Source organism: Pipistrellus kuhlii, unplaced genomic scaffold (genome assembly GCF_014108245.1).
Source record: "Pipistrellus kuhlii isolate mPipKuh1 unplaced genomic scaffold, mPipKuh1.p scaffold_m20_p_1, whole genome shotgun sequence".
Classification (NCBI taxonomy): domain Eukaryota; kingdom Metazoa; phylum Chordata; class Mammalia; order Chiroptera; family Vespertilionidae; genus Pipistrellus; species Pipistrellus kuhlii.
In genome coordinates, this window is record NW_023425404.1 from 61,930,542 (window position 1) to 61,949,544 (window position 19,003).

Below are 19,003 nucleotides of genomic sequence, written 5' to 3' on the forward strand. Positions count from 1 at the left end.
TCTTATTTTATTGAGCATTTTAATCATAAATGGATATTTATCTTATCAAATGCTTTTTTCTGCATCTATGGACAAGATCATAGGATTTTTATCATTTCCTTTGTTAATGTTGTGTATTAAGTTGATTATTTGCAAATGTTGAACCATCCTGTGCCCCTGGAATGAATCCCACTTGATTGTGATGTATTATTTTTTGGATGTACTATTATATTTGATTATATAGTATTTTGGTTAGGATTTTTGAATCTGTATTCATCAGGGATATTGGTCTGTAGTTTTCTTTTTTTGTGTTAATCTTTGCCAGGTTTTGGTATTAGGGTCATATTGGCATGGTAGAATATATTAGGAAGTATTGCCTCTTTTAATGTTTTAGAAGAGTTTGCAAAAATAGGCTTTTTTTTTTTTAACATTTGGTAGAACTCATCTGGTCCTGGACTTTTGTATTTTGGGAGTTTTTTAATGGTTGTTTCAATTTCCTCATTGTTGATCAGTCTATTTAGATTTTCCAGTTTTTCATGATTTAGTCTAGGAAGGCTATATGTTTCTAGGAACTTATCCATTTCTTCTAGATTACTGAATTTGGTAGCATAAAGACTTTCATAATATCTAGTAAGATCTTTTGTATATCTGTGATGTCTGAGGTGATTTCTCCTCTCGCATTTCTGATTTTATTTATATGGATCTTCCCCCCCCCCTTTTTTTTTCCTTAGTGAGTATAACAAGGAGTCTATCAATTTTATTATTTTTTTCTAAGAACCAGCTCTTTGTTTTATTCATTTTTTCTACAATCTTTTTGTTCTCTATTTCATTTAATTCTTCTCTGACTTTTATTATTTCGTTTCTTCTGTTAACTTGGCGTTGCTTTTGTTCTTCTTTTCTAGTCTTTTTAGATGTGATGTCAGGTTGTTTATTTGGAATTTCTCTTGTTTCTTAAGATAGGCCCATAGTGATATAAACTTTCCTCTTATTACAGCTTTTGCTGCATCCCAGAGGTTTTGATATGTTGTGTTATTATTCTTGTTTGTCTATATATCCTTTAATTTCATTTTTTAATTTCTTCTTTGACCCAGTCATTTTTTAGTGGTATGTTGTTTAATCTCCACATATTTGTAGTTTGTTTGTTTTTTTTAATCTCCTTTTTGCGGTTGATTTCTAATTTCATGGCATCGTGGTCAGAAAATATACTTGGAATAATTTCAATCTTTTTGAATTTGTTGATGCTTGTTTTGTGACCCAAAACATGGTCTATTCTTGAGAATGCTCCATGTGCACTGGAGGAGAATGTATATTCTGATGTTTTGGGATGAAATGTTCTGTAAATGTTGATTATATCCATTTGGCCTAGGATTTCATTTAAGGCTGATATTTCTTTATTGATTTTTTTGTTTGATTGGTCTGTCTAGAGCTGTCAATAAGGTATTAAGGTCTCCAACTATAATTGTGTTTTCATCTGTTTCTCCCTTTAGTTCTGTGAGTAGCTGTTTAATATATTTTGGTGTTCCCTGGTTGGGTGCATGTATATTAAGAAGTGTTATGTTTTCTTGATGTAGTGTCCTTTTATCATTATAAAGTGTCCATCTTTGTCTCTTGTTATCTTGAGATTTATTTTATCCGATATAAGTATAGCTACACCTATTTTTTTGTGTAGCTGTTATTTGTTTGGACAATTATTTTCCACCCTTTTTCTTTGAATCTACCTTTGCCTCTGCTGTTTAGGTGTGTCTTTTGTAGGCAGCATAATGTTGGGTTTTGTATTTTGATCCACTCCGCTACTCTGTGCGTTTTTACTGATGGATTTAGACCATATACATTTAGGGTAATTATTGATGTACAAGGATTTCCTATAGACATTTTATCTTTTGTTTTCTGGTAACTCTGTGCTTCCATTGGTTCTTTTCTTCCATGCTTCTATCTGTTGTTTTTGTTTGGTGGTATTTCATACATCTTTCCTCTTTTTTATTTTTATTTTTTTTAAAGCTGTATGTCTTATCTGGGGAATTTCTCTGTGTGTTTGCCATTAGTTTTATAAAAAGTGAAATATCATATATACAATAGTTTTTTCCCTTCTGAGTTTATTTGATCTTCATCTTCCTTTGCCTGTCCATTCCTCTCCTTCTTCCCCTTGCATATTTTTATTGTCACAAATTATCGCTGTTTATGCTTCAAGTTTTTGGCAATCTTATTAGTAGTGAAAGACCTTATGTTCTTTGTTTCAGGTATAATAACTCCCTTGAGTATTTCATGCAATGGAGGTTTTCTAGTGATGAAACCCCTCAGCTTCTGTATGTCTGGCAAAGTTCTTATTTCTCCTTCATATTTAAAGGATAATTTTGCTGGTCATAACAGGCATGACTGGTAATTTCTCTCTTTCAGATATTTGAATATTTGGTTCCACCTTCTTCTGGCTTGTAGAGTTTCTGCTGAGAAGTCAGGTGAAATTCTGATGGGTTTTTCTTTGTTAGTCACTTCTTTTCTCTGGATGCTTTGAGGGTTATTTTGTTTGTTTGTTTGTTTTGTTACTAATTTTTGACAGCTTCATTGCAAAATCTCTTAGAGAGAGCCTCTTTAGATTGAAGTAACTAGGTGTTCTGTTTGCTTCTTGGATTCGTGGATCTAGTTCTTTCCATAGATTTGGGAAGTCTAATCCACTATTTGTTTTAGTAGACTCTCCATTCCATATTCTCTCTCTTCCTCCTCTACTATGCCTGTGATTCTGATGTTATTTTTTTTTTTCCTTTTATGGATTCAGAGAGGTCTTGTAGGGCTATTTTGTATTTTTTTTTTCCTCAGGTCTTTCTCTTCCATCTGCATCATTTCTTGATTCCTATCTTCAATATCACTAGTTCTTTTTTCTAACTGATTGATTGGTCTGTTTTCTATGCTCATCAGTTCATTCTTAATTTCTTTGTATGCTTCATTTCCAGGATTTCTGTTATATTCTTTTTGAATAATTCATTTTCTTTGGAGAAATACTCATTTTATTCATTGATTTGTTTTCAATGAATGAGCTGAGTTGCCTATCAGTATTTTCTCGTATCTCATTGAGTATTTTCAGAACTGCAATCTTGAAATCTCTGTCATTCAATTTACTTAATTCCGTTTGTTCCAGCCTACTTTCTGTTTTTTGTCTCCCCCGCTCTCCATTTTCTTTCTGATCATCGTTGTTGTGATTGTTCATATTGTTCCTTATTCTCCTTTGTTTTCTCCTTATCTTTGAGATCTTTCTACTTTGTTCCAGTAGATGGCGCTGAATTGCAAGATTCTCCCCCCCCCCCCCCCCCCCCCCCCCCCCCGCCTGTGGCCTCACAGTTTTGAGCCTATGTGGTTTACATATGGCTGTACTACCTTTGCTGCTTGGGAGAGAGGTTTGTTCTTCCCTGACAGAAATGGCAGTCCCTGACCTCCAAGAGTCTAGCCCAAGCACTCCTCCTGGGATTCAGTCACACAACAAATTGTGTTTTTACTGCAACTGCTCTTGGCCTACAGATAATATACTCCTGGAAACAATCCAAGGGCAACAGGAGGGGAAATCTGGGAGTCTAATCAGGGGCAGAGCTCTGTGATCTACTTTCTTTGCCTGAAAGCGGGCAGCCAGGCCCAGCCCTGGAGAGTGATTCTGTAGAGCAGGTGTCTACTGACTCTCAGTTTTGGGTCTCCTGTGGGCGGCAGCCCTCGTGGACCCCAGAAGGTAGAGAAATGGCATCTGTTCCAGAGCCACACAATCCAATGACACCCCGAGTCTCCAATAATAACTGGGTTCACCTGAATCTCCTTAATTGTTCCCTAAGGCAGCCCACACTGGGCCCAAGCTGTAGCAGGCTTTTCTGAAGGCTGGGAGCTTGACAAGGTGTGGCCACAGGAAGTCAGGAGGACCGGGTTCATGCACTCCCTCAGGATGGTAATGTAAGGACAGGAGTGCTCCACTTAGGAAGATGGCATCTGTGGGTGGTGTAGAATAAGGATTTAACACAGGCACCTTTGGGGCTGACCCTCCTCCAGGTCTCTCCTCTGGCCACCCAACCTAGTTTTCCCTGTATGAATCTGCTTGTTCCGAGTCGCCTTCCCTTCACAAAGCCCTGTGTGTGGCTGAGAACAAGATCCCATGCACTGGCCCTTTCAGAGAGCACCTGGGTCTCTAGCCGACTCCCATCTTTTCCTGGTGGAAAGAACCCCCACTGATTTTCACAGCCAGCTCCTCTTCCTGGCTCTGCTGCTCTGACCAGAAGATCCTGGCATGGGGTTGGGAACCTTTGCTCCTCATGGTGCCTTTGCAGCTAGAAAGCTCTCCAGATTCTCAACCGCTGCACATGGTGTGGAATCAGCCCTTTGTGCATCTCTGGTTTTCTTACCCATAAATCCCTCTGTAAATCCTTGGTTATAAGATTTCCACTCAGCTAATCTTCAGTGGGTCTTCATGTCGATTGATCTATAATTTAGTTGTGAATCTGGTTTAGTACTGGGGGGAGAATAATGTAATAACCACTATGCTGTAGCCATCTTGGATTCACTATACATTCTTAAGATCTGGTAAATTATCCCCTTCACACTAAAACTTTAATTGAATGTTTATGAATTTATTTCAAATTAAAGAAAATAAGGAGCACACCATGAGTCTTACTGAAGTATTTTAAGATATAAATTTTCATAAAATGAAAATTTTAAAAGTAGGATATGGTTCATTAATTATCCCCATTCTATCTAGTTAGTTACTTTGTTTTCTGACTGCATTTCCTTCATCAGGTAACATGGAGTGAATGGTGCTGGGTTGTGTGACTGCTGAGTTAGCCGGTCTGAAATCCTCTATATTGATGATTTTAGCCCACTAGGGGGCACTGTAGGCTTTTTATTAGTGACTTATGGTTCCAATAGGTTAAACAGTTAAGAGAGGAGAAAGATGAGCATGTGAGCCAAATTATAGACAGCATAAAGGAGGATGGGTGGGGCAGAGAGAGAAACAGTGTTTGTGTAAAGTTCATCTTAGGTTTTCAGCTCTGCCACTTTATGTAAACATCAGAGAGCTGGAGTCCTTACTTTATAAATCCATGTGAGAATGATTATCTGAGCAGAAATATAGGGGTAAGAATGTTACTGGTCATTGTGAGCATGGAAGCTTAACAGTAAATATCTCTGTAACCTGTTTTCATTTTTTTAATTGTTAGGACTAATGTACCAAAAACCACTAACCGGAAAAGTATTGCATTATCACAGATATACTACCATTTAATATATCTTCATGTTTTGTTTTCCAGAACTCTCCTGATGTCAAGAAAATAATTTATTTCTGCAATACATGCTGAGATAGTTTTTCTTTATCCAGAATTTTTATATAATTGAATTCTCAAATTCTTCATCAAACTATGTAATTTGGGAAATGGGGTTATACTTCCTAGGTCTCTTCAAGGTTCTTCATAACCTACTGAGAAATTGAGTATTTCAGAAACATCACACACTGTTCCTCAAACACTAACCACAAACTTCTTATACATAAGTGCTTTAAGGGGAAAAAAACTTTATGTCTCTATAATTTGTATATATTGCCTCTTAACATCATGAACTGTTTTTTTTACCCAGAATTTTGGAGACATCTCAATAAGCCAATGTGGGTGGAGTTTACAGTTAAGATGAATGACAGAGCTGAGATGTGATTAGTTCTCAGTGAGTTTGGTGACATGTACTGAGTGTAGGAACAAATTTGCCTTGGTCCAGGACTCTACTCCCTCCAGAGCAGGGACAAAGGAACCAGGGCACCTTGGCAAGAAGTCATGGAGAGACACCTGGGGGTTCTGCTGGGGCTTCTGTGGGCCCAGGTTTGCTGTGAGTTGGGTGTCCCAGATGGGGAGCTGGGGAGTGTTCCACATCTGACAGTGGGAGTGAGGGAAGGGAGAACTGACACAGAGTTCCTATACAGTCCCATTTGGGTGTTTCTTGAGATATGTTACAGGTCTAGAAACAGCATCCTTTATCCCAGTGACCTCATATGTGTTTGTTTTTCTCTTTCCAAGCAGGGCTGAGAGGGATGAAGGTGGAGCAGAGTCCTTCAGCCCTGAGCTTCCAGGAGGGAACCAGCTCTACTCTGAGGTGCACCTTTTCTAATACTATGTACAAAGTTCTGTGGTTCCGACAGAATCCTGGGGGAGACCTCATCACTCTATTTCACATGAGTCCAGGGACGGAGCACAATGGAAGGTTAAGTGCCACAGTGGATACCCAGGACCTGTACAGTACCCTGAACATCACAGCCTCCACACTGGAGGACTCAGCCACCTACCTCTGTGCAGCGGATGCACAGTGCTGCCAGGTGATCTGCAGCCTGTACCCAAACTGCAGCTGGGCCTGCAGCCCCACCCCTTCCACAGGCAGGCATTGTGGCCTCACATTTGGCTCTGCACATCTTTGGGTTTTCAAATATATGATCCAAAACTTGTTTCTGTCCTAAAATTGGACTCTTCAGCTCTGACATTCACCTTTTTGGGGGGCCTTATTTCTTCTCTGAAATCACTTTTTAGGTAAAAAGCTCTAATATGGAATAACAAAACAACTGATAAAGATATCAGTAACTAATTTCTTGGCAAAGCAGGTCCCCTTGCAAGTAGTACAGAAATGACATATAAATTACTCTGCTGAAAAAGGTTTTGAAAAATACACAATGGTGAACAAGCAGAAGGAGACGAGTCAGTTTCTCAGTTAACTGCAGGTGGTTCTACTTTCAAGGCAAAAGGAAGGAGCCTGTGTAATGGTTTTTAAAGTTTTTATTAGACTTATTCTCCTGGAAATACCAAATATAAGAAAAAGTTTTATTGAATGATGGTCACTCAATCAGGCTTATTACATATATTATATATTTTAATACTGAATAACACTGTAAATAAATACTCTCATTTCACACATGGATAAAGTGAGAATTGTAGTATATAAATGACTGGTTTGAACTCAAATTATTAATAAATTTTTGAAGATGGTATGACATGAGAGGTTATAATTTGAGTGACCTGGTATAGAACAGTCTATTGCATTATCTATTATTTCGATCAATTAATTTGTACAATGTGTTTATGTATATTACTTACAAAAGTATCCATTTAGGTAATTTCTTTTTTAAAAAAATCTTCATCTGAGGAAATTTTTATTGATCTCAGAAAGAGAGGAAAGGAGAGAGAAACATCAGTGTAAGAGAGAAACATAATCAGTTGTCTCCCATATATCCCTGACCTGGGATCAAACCTGCATCCTTTTGATGTATCGGATGACTCTCCAACCAATTGAGGTACCTGGCCAGGGCAGGTTATTTCATATTTTTAATTATACTTATCAAGGTGACATTAGTTATTCACATTACATAAATTTCAGGTGTACAATTTTATAATATACTAGAGGTACGTTGGGGTGTCCATTAGCCTGGCCAGCACCCTCTCACAATCTGGGACCCCTCAGGGGATGTCCAACTGCCTGTTTAGGTCCAATCCTGCAGGAATCCCTAAAATGGTAGTCAGATATCCCTCTTGCAATCTGGGACTGCTGGCTCCTAACCATTTGCCTGCCTGCCTGCCTGATTGCTTCTAACTGCTCACCTGCCTGCCTGATCACCCCTAAAACCTATGCCTGCATGCCAGATCTCCCTTAACTGCTTGCCTGCCTTCCTGATCACCCCTAAACACTCTGCCTGCCTGTTTGATGCCCCAACTGCTCACTGCCTGCCCGATCACCTCTAAACCCTCTGCCTGCCTGCCTAATCTCCCATAGCTGTTTGCCTGCCTGCCTGATCACCCCAAACCACTCTGCCTGCCTGCCTGATGGCCCCTAACTGCCTCTGCCTTGCCCCTTGCCCCCACCACCGTGGTTTCATCCAGAAGGTTGTCTGGAATGGCATCCGGAATGGTGTCTGAAAGGTTGTTCGGCTGTCTGGTCTAATTAGTAGCATATTACACTTTTATTATTTTAGATCATTTATATATATATATATATATATATATATATATATATATATATATATATAATTTCCCCAGTATATTAGTCATGGTGTATGGTACCTTAATAAATATCTGCTTCAAGAAAGCCTAAGCAATAAAATTTGGGGGGAAAAACTGCCCTAAAAAATGGTCCTACCATTTTTAGCAATTCAGATTGTACTGGCTGCCTGTGTAAGACTCACTTTTAATCATGTTCACATCATTGGTCCCCCGTAGGCTTGTATCATCTGTATATGGCATTGTGTTCTAACCTTTCATCTACATAGAGGGAAGGTGGGGTGGGGGTGGGAGGTAATCAAGCAAAGACCTTGTATGCAAAAATGCATAACCCATGGACACAAGCAATAAGGTGCTAAAGGCCTGGGGCAGGGGGCAGTGGCGGGCTGGAGGGGGTCAGTGAGGGAAAAAGAGAACATATGCAGAACTTTCAACAATAAGGAATTATTATTTTTTTTAAGTATATACATGGACACCTCAATAAATCATTTTGGAAGTTTCTTATAACAGTGAATGCACTCTTACCATACAACCCAGTAATGATGTTCCTGGGTTTTACCCAAAGGAGTTGAAAAGTTGTGTCCACACAAAAACCTTCCCATCAGTGCTTTTAGCCTCTTTATTCTAAGTTTGCCAAAACTTGGAAACCTCCAATATGTCCATCAATAGGTGAATGGGTTAATAAATGGTGGTCCATTCAAATAATGTAGTATCATTTAATAATAAAAAGAAAGAAATAAACTATCAAGCCATGAAAAAAGAGGGAAAAGTAAAATGGATATTGCTAAATAAAGAAGCCAGCTGGAAAAGGTCATGTACTATATGATTTCATTCTGGAAAAGGTAAAACTATGGGTACAGTAAAAAGACCAGTGGTTGCCAGGGGCTGAGGGAAGTTGGAGGGATGACTCAGAAGAGCACACATAATTTATAAGTTGGTGAAATTAGCCTCTATGATACCATAATGATGATACATGTTATTACACACTAGAGGCCCAGTGCATAAAATTTGTGCACCAGTAGGGTCCATAGCCGGGGCCTCCCTTCCCCTGGTTGGCCAGCGGGCCCCACCCCCTGGTTGAACCCCCAGGGGAACACCCTGTCCAGGGGACAATTTGCATCCACAGAACATACAACACAAAGAGTAAACCTCTTGATGGTACACCATGAACTTTGGGTGATCATAAATGTGTCAATGTAGGCTTATCAATTGTAAGAATTATACCACTCTGTGGGGAAGTTCATAATGAGGGATGTTATATGTATGTGGGGGGAGGTGGTACACTGGAAAAATCTGTTCTTTTTTCTTAATTTTTCTCTGACCCTAATGACTGGAGGAAGAAAAAAAAAAAAGTCTCCACTCACTGTTGGAAGCTTCTGCCCCAGCTTGCCTACATTGTCTGCAGCAGAACCTGCGTCATATCTTTATCTCTACCTTCCCTTAGGTCTTAATGACCCTGACACTTAATGTGGACGTCGGACTTGGTGGAACCGCAATCATGACGGTGGGGAAGAGCAGCAAGATGCTGTAGCACATTGACTACCACATGTGCTGCAACCTGCAGGACAGATACATCTTCATCAGCACCTTTAAGGCCTTTGATAAGCACATGAACTTGATCCTCTGTGATTGTGATGAGTTCAAGAAGATGAAGCCAGAGAATGCGAAGCAGCCTGAGTGAGAAGAGAAGTGGGCTTTGGGTCTGGTGTTGCTGCTCGGGAGAACCTGGTGTTCATGACTGTGGAGGAACCTCCCGCCAAGATAGTGGGATCTCTGGTGAACCCCTTGTGGAGCTGCAGGAGGCCCTGGGGTTGGCAGGGTAGCTGGCAGAGGAGTACTAGGTGGTGTTCCTATTCCACAGGCTCCTGCAGGATTAGCAGGCCCTGTCCAAGGGGTTGGGGAAACCTCCCACAAGTAACGACTCCCCAGGGATGAGGCACTGTTGCAGCTGCCACTGTTGCTGCCATTGCTGAAGCCCCAACTCAGAAGCACCAGGTTGGGCAACTCCCTCCTCCAGGCATTATGATTCCTCCACCTGGTATGAGACCACCTATAGGCCCACCCATTGGGCTTCCTCCAACTCAAGGGACACTGATAGGCATGCCTCCTCCATGAATGAGTCTCCCTCCCCTCCTTTCTCCTGCTTCCCCCTTCCTCCCTATGCCAGGGATCAGAGGTCCATCTCCTCCAAGAATACATCCACCAAGACCCTAGGATGCTGTTGTCCTTAGCCTCTCTTTTTCTGCAATGCATCTCCTGAAACTGTGCAGAGTGTTTGTGAGCTTCTGTTCTCTTTTTGCTACATTAATATTCTCTCATAAATGCATAGAGCAACAACAACAAAAACACCCCAAAACATATTAAACTCAAAGTTACATGAAACTGATTTGCATGAAGAGTTAAAGCATTTCAAAAAACTGGATCCACTAAAAATATAACCTAATGGCGCTTTTTCCATTCTTTATTTTATTTTTAATTGAATTTATTGGGGTTACATTGGTCAATAAAAGTATGCCAACTGATTTATCCTAAAGGGTGTCCCAGATCAGGGTGGGGGTTCCCTTGGGGCATGGGGCGGCCTGGGTGAGGGGCCTGTGGTGGTTTGCAGGCTGGCCACGCCCCCTGGTGACCCAAGCAGAGGCCCTGGTATCTGGAATTTATTTACCTTCTACTATTGAAACTTTGTAGCCTGAAGTGGAGCCAAGCCTCATGCTTGCTGTGTGGCTGCCGCCATTTCTGTTTGGATTTGTTTACCTTCTATAATTGAAACTTTGTAGCTTGAAGTGGAGGCCTAGGTCTGTAAGGGCAGGTGGAAAGCTTGGCTTTTTCCATTGCCTGGGAAACCCAAGCCTCCCTCCTACTCTCTGTGGCTGTAGCCATCTTGGTTGGGTTTATTTGCATACTTGCTCTGATTGGCTTGTGGGCGTGGCTTGTGGGTGTAGCAGAGGTCTGGTCAATTTTCATATTACTCTTTTATTAGATAGGCTATTCAGTTGATATTCTTTAACATAGTTGTCTTTAAATCTTTAAGGGTGTGAGATATGGAAGAGAAATCAGATTTATTCTTTGTAATTCCAGAGAAACAGTGAGTTCAAATAATCAGAAAAGAGCTCCCACTTGGAAATGAGGTAGTCTTGGTTTCCCAGGGACCATTTAGGGTTAGTTCCTGTTTGTACTATTCCCTTAGCAGATACAGGCAATCAAGAAGTAAAAGTGGATAAGAAATGGTTTTTGGTAGAGAAAGATAATTCTGGAAACTCACAGGACTGAAGGACTTTATCAGTGTCTCCGGGAAAGAATAGTGAAATGGAGTTTGGGAGAAAAATGATAGTGTGAAATCTGATACAGCGATGGCCAGAGAGGCAGGATCCTTGGATTATACTTTAGATAAAATTCTGCTAAGGATATGAGTTAGTAATTGTATTTTAGGACATGTTATCCATCTTGATAAGCAAATTAAACCATGCCAAAAATAAACTTACATGTAGTTTGATTTTTCTCAGAAGCTGTACTTTTTAAAATACTTTGAGGAATATAAGACACACAGCATTGAAATAGATTTCTTTTTAAATTTATTTATTGATTTGAAAGATAGAGAGAAATATTGACTTGTTGTTCCACTTATTTATGCATTCATTGGTTTGTTTTTGCATGTGCCCAGCCTAGGGATTAGACTCACCATTTTGGAGTCGGAATAAAGCTCTACCCAACTGAGCTACTCAGCCAGGGCCTCAGATAGGTTTCCTAATGTGTGTCAGATTTCTCACTGCAATTCAACCCAACCTGTGGGTCAAATTGTTTCCTATGGTTGAAATATTAATAACTCATGGAAGATATCCCCTGCTCCCTTATCATGGAGATTCAATCCATTACTTTTAATCACAGTCATCTTAATTGAGGAAAGATTCCTAATATTCACTTGGGTACTGTCAGTTCTCTGGGAACAGCAAGGTCACAGGCAAGATCAGCTTAGAGGAGCGGACTTTGAGATAGTAGGGACTTGAAATATCCAATGATCTTCTCCCTCAAACTCTAATCTTTTCCTTACATATTCCTTTTAGAAAGAGCTTTCCTTCATAACAAACAAATGAGGATGGCAGGTTTAGCTAAAAAGGAAGGGATTTTAAACTTAAAAAAATTTTCAATTCCAGATTACATTCCAGATTATTTTTTATTAATTTCAGAAGTACAGCAAAGGGCTTAGAAAATCATGTACTTTCTAGAGTGGTCCTCATGCTGCTTCAAGGGCTCACTCACCAGGACCCATACATAGTTATCACGATATTATTGACTATATTCTCTATGCTGTAATCTACATCTTTACGATTAATCTGTAACTACTATTTTGTACTGCTTAAGCCCTTCACTACTTTTTTTTTTTTTTTTTTTTTTTTTTTTTTTTTTTTTTTTTTTTTTTTACCTAGCCTGTCTGTTTAAATCTATGGGTCTGTTTCTACTTTGTTTGTTTCTTTTATTCATTAGATTCCACATGTAAGTGAAGTCATATAGCATTTGTCTCTATCTGACTTATTTCACTTAGCAGTATACACTCTAGGTCCATCTGCACTGTTGTAAAAGTAAGATTTAATTATTTTTATGGCTGAGTTGTATTCCATTGTGTTTATGTATGACAGCTTGAAGAGCTGTCATTTTTTTTTTCTTTTTTTTTTCTTAAGAGAATGAACCATTGCATTTTCCAGATTTCAAACATGTAAACCCAGGCCATTGTAGAATAAATACCAACAGCATCTGACTCCACAATATTAACAAGGACTCAATAGTATGCAGAGTAACAAACCTTGATCTCTCTATTCTTCCTTATTCTCTTATCGGACTTAATTTATTTGTCCAATTGCGGTTTTGAGTCCCTCAGAGGTACTGGGTAAGAGAACATTGAACAGCAAGCTCAGTAGTGGTGAATGGAACCACAAGATGGCAGTGCACCTCTGCGGATGCAGGACATGTGGAGGGTGCAGCTTAGTGGGTTCTGAATGAATAGGCTTTGGCAGAAGCAGAGTGTTTTTCTTATTGGCTGGGTAGAATGTGAGAAAGCCTCTGACTGTCAGAGGAAAGGAGGGATAACTTGACAACAGCAGTAGCTCCCCTGGCTGTGATTGCAGGTCCACAATTGACCCTGAGAGGGAAGAACGATGAAGACGTCCATTGGAGTTTTGTTCATGTTCCTGTGGCTGCAGCTGGACTGTGAGTTGAGGGTTTATGGGAAACAGAATATATTAGTGGATATTCTGTAGAAGCAACACTGGCTTTATTCAGGTTTCTTAGTTTCTGCAGAAAAATAAAATGATAAAGTTTAATGATCTGGTTAACCTTCTTTCTCTGACTCTTTCTTTCTGGATAGGGGTCAGTCATGGAGAGAAAGTGGACCAGCATCGTTCCACCCTGAGTGTTCAGGAGGGAAACACCGCTGTTATCACCTGTTCTTATTCAGACAGTGGCTCAGACTACTTTCCTTGGTATAAGCAAGAACCTGGAAAAGGTCCCCAGTTCATTATATACATTCGTTCAACTGTGGACAAAAACCCAGTTGGAAGACTCACTGCTTTCTTGAATAAAACGGCCAAACATCTCTCCCTGCACATCGCAGACACCCAACCTGGAGACTCAGCCGTCTACTTCTGTGCAGCGGATGCACATCGCTTCCCAGGCACCTGCATCCTGTACACAAACCTGCGAGTGGGGCAGCCCCCTCTGCCTGGGACAGACCTTCAGGCACAGCATTTGTCTTATTGCTTATTTGCAAATGGAAAACAATGTGTTGGTAAAAAACACTTAATAAGAGGCACGTTTCAAGATGACCCAGAAAGGGTTAGAACATACAGTAGGGTGATTGTTGCATAATGGATTTTTGAAGTGAATTATTAATGTTTAATTTTGAAACTTAGGCCTTAAAGATGACTTTATATTTGCTATTCAATCTCCTGTCCTATAAAAAAAGCCCTTATCATCAATATAGCAATCTTTATTACGACTGGACTTTTAAATGTTGTATTTTGAGAAAAGCATTTGTGATGTTTTTCTGATTATAAATTATTACATGGCAATTAAAGAAAATATGTATAATACAAAATGAGAAATTGATAACTATGTAAGCAGATAATATTGCCAACAGTTAAATTACCTTTCCATCAATTTTTAGTGTATTTTTTTATTGAAATGTATATCTTGAATTGAGCATTTTCATTTCATCAAGTCTTCTCCTGCAACACCTGCTATTTAATAGATCTCTGAAAAATTTTAGTAAATTACAGATTTCTATTAATTTTCTTCTACATTTGTGACAAAAATGTGACAGTTTTTTTTCTATGTTCTATATGTTCTGTTTATTGTTAAAAAATGTGACACTTGGTTTTTCAGAGCTCAGTGGTGTTTGAGGAAATTAGAATAGGACATGATTTTAGAAAGTGAGCTTCTGATTAAACACAAAGCAATTATCTTTTTACCAAATTCTGTACATATTTGTTCACACTTATATTCTCAAAGAATTTAAAAGATTGAGTTGTATATTATTCACTGCTATAGCCTCAGTACTCAACACTAATTTTCCCACATAGTTGATAATTAGTAGATGTTTGTTTTAAAGATAGAAAGGTGCCAAAGCCGATTTGGCTCAGTGGTAGAGCATCGGTCTGTGGACTGGAAGGTCCCAGGTTTGATTCTGCTCAAGGGCATGTACATTGGTTGTGGGCACAACCCCCGATAGGGGGTGTGCAGGAGGCAGCTGGTCAATGTTTCTCTCTCATCGACATTTCTAGCTCTCTATCTGTCTCCCTTCCTCTCAGTAAAAAAAAAAAAAAAAAAAACACAATAAAATATATATATTAAAAAAATAAATAAAGATAGAAAGGTGAGTTCTGGTATTTACTCATAATTTTAATTTAAGCTTTGTGATATAATTAAATTTATATAATGGTTTGTGAGGATCAAAACTCCTAATGTATTTGGTTATTTCATTATTTAAGAACATATAGTTTCTTGCTATTTAAACTACATGTCTTTCTTAATAAAACTGTTATTTTAAGGCAATTAAATCTATCCCTAGACTTGTCATTTTTTGTTTCCATTATTATTCAAATCTTTCTTTTTTCTGGGATATATAGGAAAATATTTGGAAGTATTTATTAGTTATCTTAGTGTTATTAGTGGAGTGCACAAAAGGATTAGAGGAATGGATAATTTACAGATAGCTCGTGACAAATCTCCTTGCCTCATTTCATGTTGCAACTGAATAAACATTATTAACCGCAACCTTTTAAAAAAGTTACTTCTTTTAATGTTATGGATAAATAAATGGAATGAAAAATGTTGCACTAATCATTAATTTCCCAATTATTCCACCTGTGGTCCTCAGGATATGTTATTTTCAAGAGCTCTTATATTCTTCTTAACAAATTGGTGACTGGTGTGGTGAGATAATTGCTCTGGGCTGAGTTATGGTTGTCAGTTATTAGTTAATTGTTTTTTTCTTATAAGGAAAGGCATCACAGTAAACCAGATGCACAACAAGGGAACAACAAAGACTCCTATTGTAGCCCAACACCTCATTGAGTTTTATTATCTCCTCCCTATAACCACTAGCTCCAGTCCAGTAAAAGCAAAATACCTATTGATTGGTCCATTTCCTGGGAGACAGGAAAAGGGATGCCTGTTGCATGGCTTTTATTTTATTGGTTTATTCTTCCTAAACCAAGTTAGAAGTGAGGGAGAGAAGGCACAATTACTATGGACTTAACTGCTTTAGCACATACACATGGGAATTGTTTTATGAAAGAATGGACCCTCTGGTCAGAGATGCAGAGTCAGTACATACTTAGACTCATTTAAACATTAAACCTTCCCTGCAGAGGTTTTCTCTCTTTTTTAGACAATTAACTGCAAACATTATGGCCTTTTTTCCATCTGCAAAACCAGACTGTGTGTTGACAGCTTCCCTATTGTTTGCTTGCTTTCCCTAGCCTGGTGCTGACTGCTCAAATTTGTGTGGTGTCACCCAGTCCTGCAGAACGGGACCCTTTCTGAGCCTACAAACTAGCCATCTGTAGAGGCTGACTCTTGTTGCCCTCCTGTGTGCTCTTGTAGCTGCCCACCAAGTGGCATGGTGTGTGGGTAAGGCATTGAGCATTGGGGGTGCTCATGGACCAATAGTGGGAATCTGCAGGCAAGGTGTGTCCAGCATTTCGTGAGCAGGTTCCTGATGTCTGTCTGTCTGTCTGTCTGTGCTGCAGTTAATGGGATCTGTGTCCCTTTAATACTCACTGAGAACCTTGGATGCTGTTCCTATGTGCACTGGTAACTGTCCACTTCCCAGCTGGGCAGCTCACCTCAGTATTGAATGGGGCAAGAATTTCTTTGATGAGGCGAGCCTCTTTGGCAGCTTCCTCTAAAGTGGGAGAGCCAGGGGCTCACTCACACAATCTCACTGTTCGCTCTGGGAAAATCAAGGTCCAGGAGATTTCTATTGGCATGCACTATGCTGCACAGGGGAAGGAGTGACTAGGGAAAAATGAAATCGGTCCTCTTTCTCTTTAACATGCTACCAATCTCAGATATTTCTGTTCTCACAATATTCTTCTCACACAGTGTAACTTTTGTGCTAGATTCATGAGCTTCTCTACAGGCACTCTGTTTAGTGTATAATTGAGAACATTGCTTTTTTTTGGGGGGGGGGCAGGAGATAGGACAGAAGTGGTAGAAAATTCCCATTTAACTCTTTTGACATCAATATTTAAAACACATTTTAAATCCTTACCCAGGATATGTTTTTATTGATTTGAGAGAGAGGGAGAGATAGATAGATAGGGAGAAACATAGATGTAAGAGAGAAACATCAACCAGTTGCCTTTGTAGGGACTGCATCGTGGATCAAAACTGCAACCTAGGAATGTGCCAGAGAGGAGCATGGTTGCAGACCCAGGTGGGAAAAAAAGAAAATAAGAAGAGATTAAGAAGTACAAATTGGTAGTTATAAAATAGTCACTAGGATGTAAAGTACAGAACAAAGAATATAGTAAAAAATTTATAATAACTATGTATGGTACCCGGTTGGTACTGAAAGTATCCAAGAGAACACTTTGTAAAGTGTATGATTGTCTAACTACTAAACTATAAAACTGAAATAAAAACAAAATAATAGTGAACATAAGGGCAACTGAAAAATAAAATTAGAAGAGAGTTAGTTAATGCAAAAGGGAGTTTGGGTTGGGTGAGCTCTCAGCCAGTACATAGAAAGTGTGACATGACCCACAGCAACATGCTGCCCCAGAAACCCTGTTTCCTGTTCTGAGGCAGCAGCAGCTCATAGCTCAGCATTTCTCCTCTCCATCTGTCAGTCAGCTCACCTTGCAGAGCCCTAACACTGAAGAAGGAAAAGAAGATATTTTCCACCTAGGAGAACTTGAACATGTTGTTTTCCAGTCTTCTGAGGGTGGTCTTAACATCAATGTGGATAGGTAAGGATGCCCCAGTGGGAATTAGACTTCTCTGTGGCCTAACAACAGGGGTATCGGCAGTCTTTTAAGAGTAGCCTGGGAAGGAAAACTGGCTGGGTATAAAAAACGTTCTTTTTGTGTGGTTCATCTACACAATGGAATACTACTCCACTATAAAAAAGAAGGAACTTTTACCATTTGCAACAGCATAGATATTACTGGGGAGCATTATGCTAAGCCAAATAAGCCAGTCAGAGAAAGATATGTGGATATAATGATCAACATAATTTGATGAACAAAAATAGATCCAGAGACAAATGGCAGAGGAAGTGTGTGTGTGTGTGTGTGTGTGTGGGGAGTTAGCGAACAACCAAAGGACTTCTGTGCATGTATATTAGCATAACCAATGGACACAGACACCAGGCAGCAGGGGCATTCCCGGAGTGGGGGTCAATTGGGGGAAAAAGGATATATATATATATCTATATATATAGATATATAGATATATATATAATTATTTTCTGTCCCATATCACTTATCCTTATAACATTCTGTTTTATCTTTTTTTCCTCTCAGGATCCAGTATTGCTCAGAAGGTAACTCAAGGCCAACAAGCATTACTGGTTCAGGAGAAGGAGGCTGTGAGCCTGGATTGCACATACGAAACCAGCAAAACAAGTTATAGTCTCCTCTGGTACAAGCATCTCAGCAGTGGGGCAATGATTTTCCTTATTCGTCAGGACTCTTACAGCCAGCAAAATGCCACAGGAGGCCGCTACTCACTGAATTTTCAGAAAGCAAAGAGTTCTGCCAACCTTGTCATCTCAGCTTCACAGCTGGAGGACTCAGCAGTGTATTTCTGTGCCCTGAGGGAGCCCACAGTGAGAGGCGTGTTAGAAGAAGGTGTATCAAAACCCCAGGGCTCTGCTTCAGACATCCACCTGCTGTAGGGAACAAGGCAGGGAATGGTAATCACAGACAGGAAGTGGTCAGGGTGTAGGTAGGGTTGGTGGGAAAACACTTTAGGTTCATGGACCATGTATAGAGTTATCATTCATCAAAAACATCAATATCTTTGAAAGTTTGGGTTGAAATAGTTTATTGGACAAAAAGAAGAACCACAATAAACAAGTTACCATTTGGTGACAGATTGAGCTAGAAGAATTGACTAAGGAAATTCAGAAACATCTGACTCAAAAATCAGTAAAACTATGTAAAATTGTCAGATTCATCGTATATATTTGTTCAATAAATATTTATTGAGTATATTTTATTTTAAAGGCATTGATTTTAAAACTGAAGGCTATGAAATCTTTCTGTTTTTTGTTTTTTTATATTATGCTTTTTATATTTTTCAATGAGTTAGTTTAGTTTATATTTGTTAACTGAGGTAAGGTACCCTCATTTACTTTCTAAGGTGCCTACTATGTGACAAACTTTGTTTTCTTCCATCTTATTAATAATATAGCATAGAAGTGCTCAAGATTTATCTGCTTCTAATCAGTCCTACTCATAAAATGATCAATAATTAGTGCTAAGGAAACATTGTGAAGAATCAGAGTGTGAGTTATTTTTTTCTACTCTTGTCCTTAA

The 19,003-nt window shown here is 39.2% G+C and overlaps 1 pseudogene and 3 gene segments (V, D, J or C); all 4 read left to right on the top strand.

Annotated features, from left to right (window-relative positions):
* The first annotated feature begins 5,671 nt into the window (after positions 1-5,671).
* LOC123652722 lies at positions 5,672-6,436 on the top strand. The segment is given in 2 exon segments: positions 5,672-5,814; positions 6,006-6,436. Coding segments are annotated over 2 exon segments (483 nt in total).
* Positions 6,437-9,321: 2,885 nt separating this feature from the next.
* LOC118724757 lies at positions 9,322-10,298 on the top strand (annotated as a pseudogene).
* Positions 10,299-12,944: 2,646 nt separating this feature from the next.
* On the top strand, positions 12,945-14,345 carry LOC118724773. The segment is given in 2 exon segments: positions 12,945-13,166; positions 13,324-14,345. Coding segments are annotated over 2 exon segments (552 nt in total).
* A 2,919-nt stretch (positions 14,346-17,264) lies between these two features.
* Positions 17,265-18,423, top strand: LOC123651609. The segment is given in 2 exon segments: positions 17,265-17,431; positions 17,987-18,423. Coding segments are annotated over 2 exon segments (423 nt in total).
* The last annotated feature ends 580 nt before the right edge of the window (positions 18,424-19,003 follow it).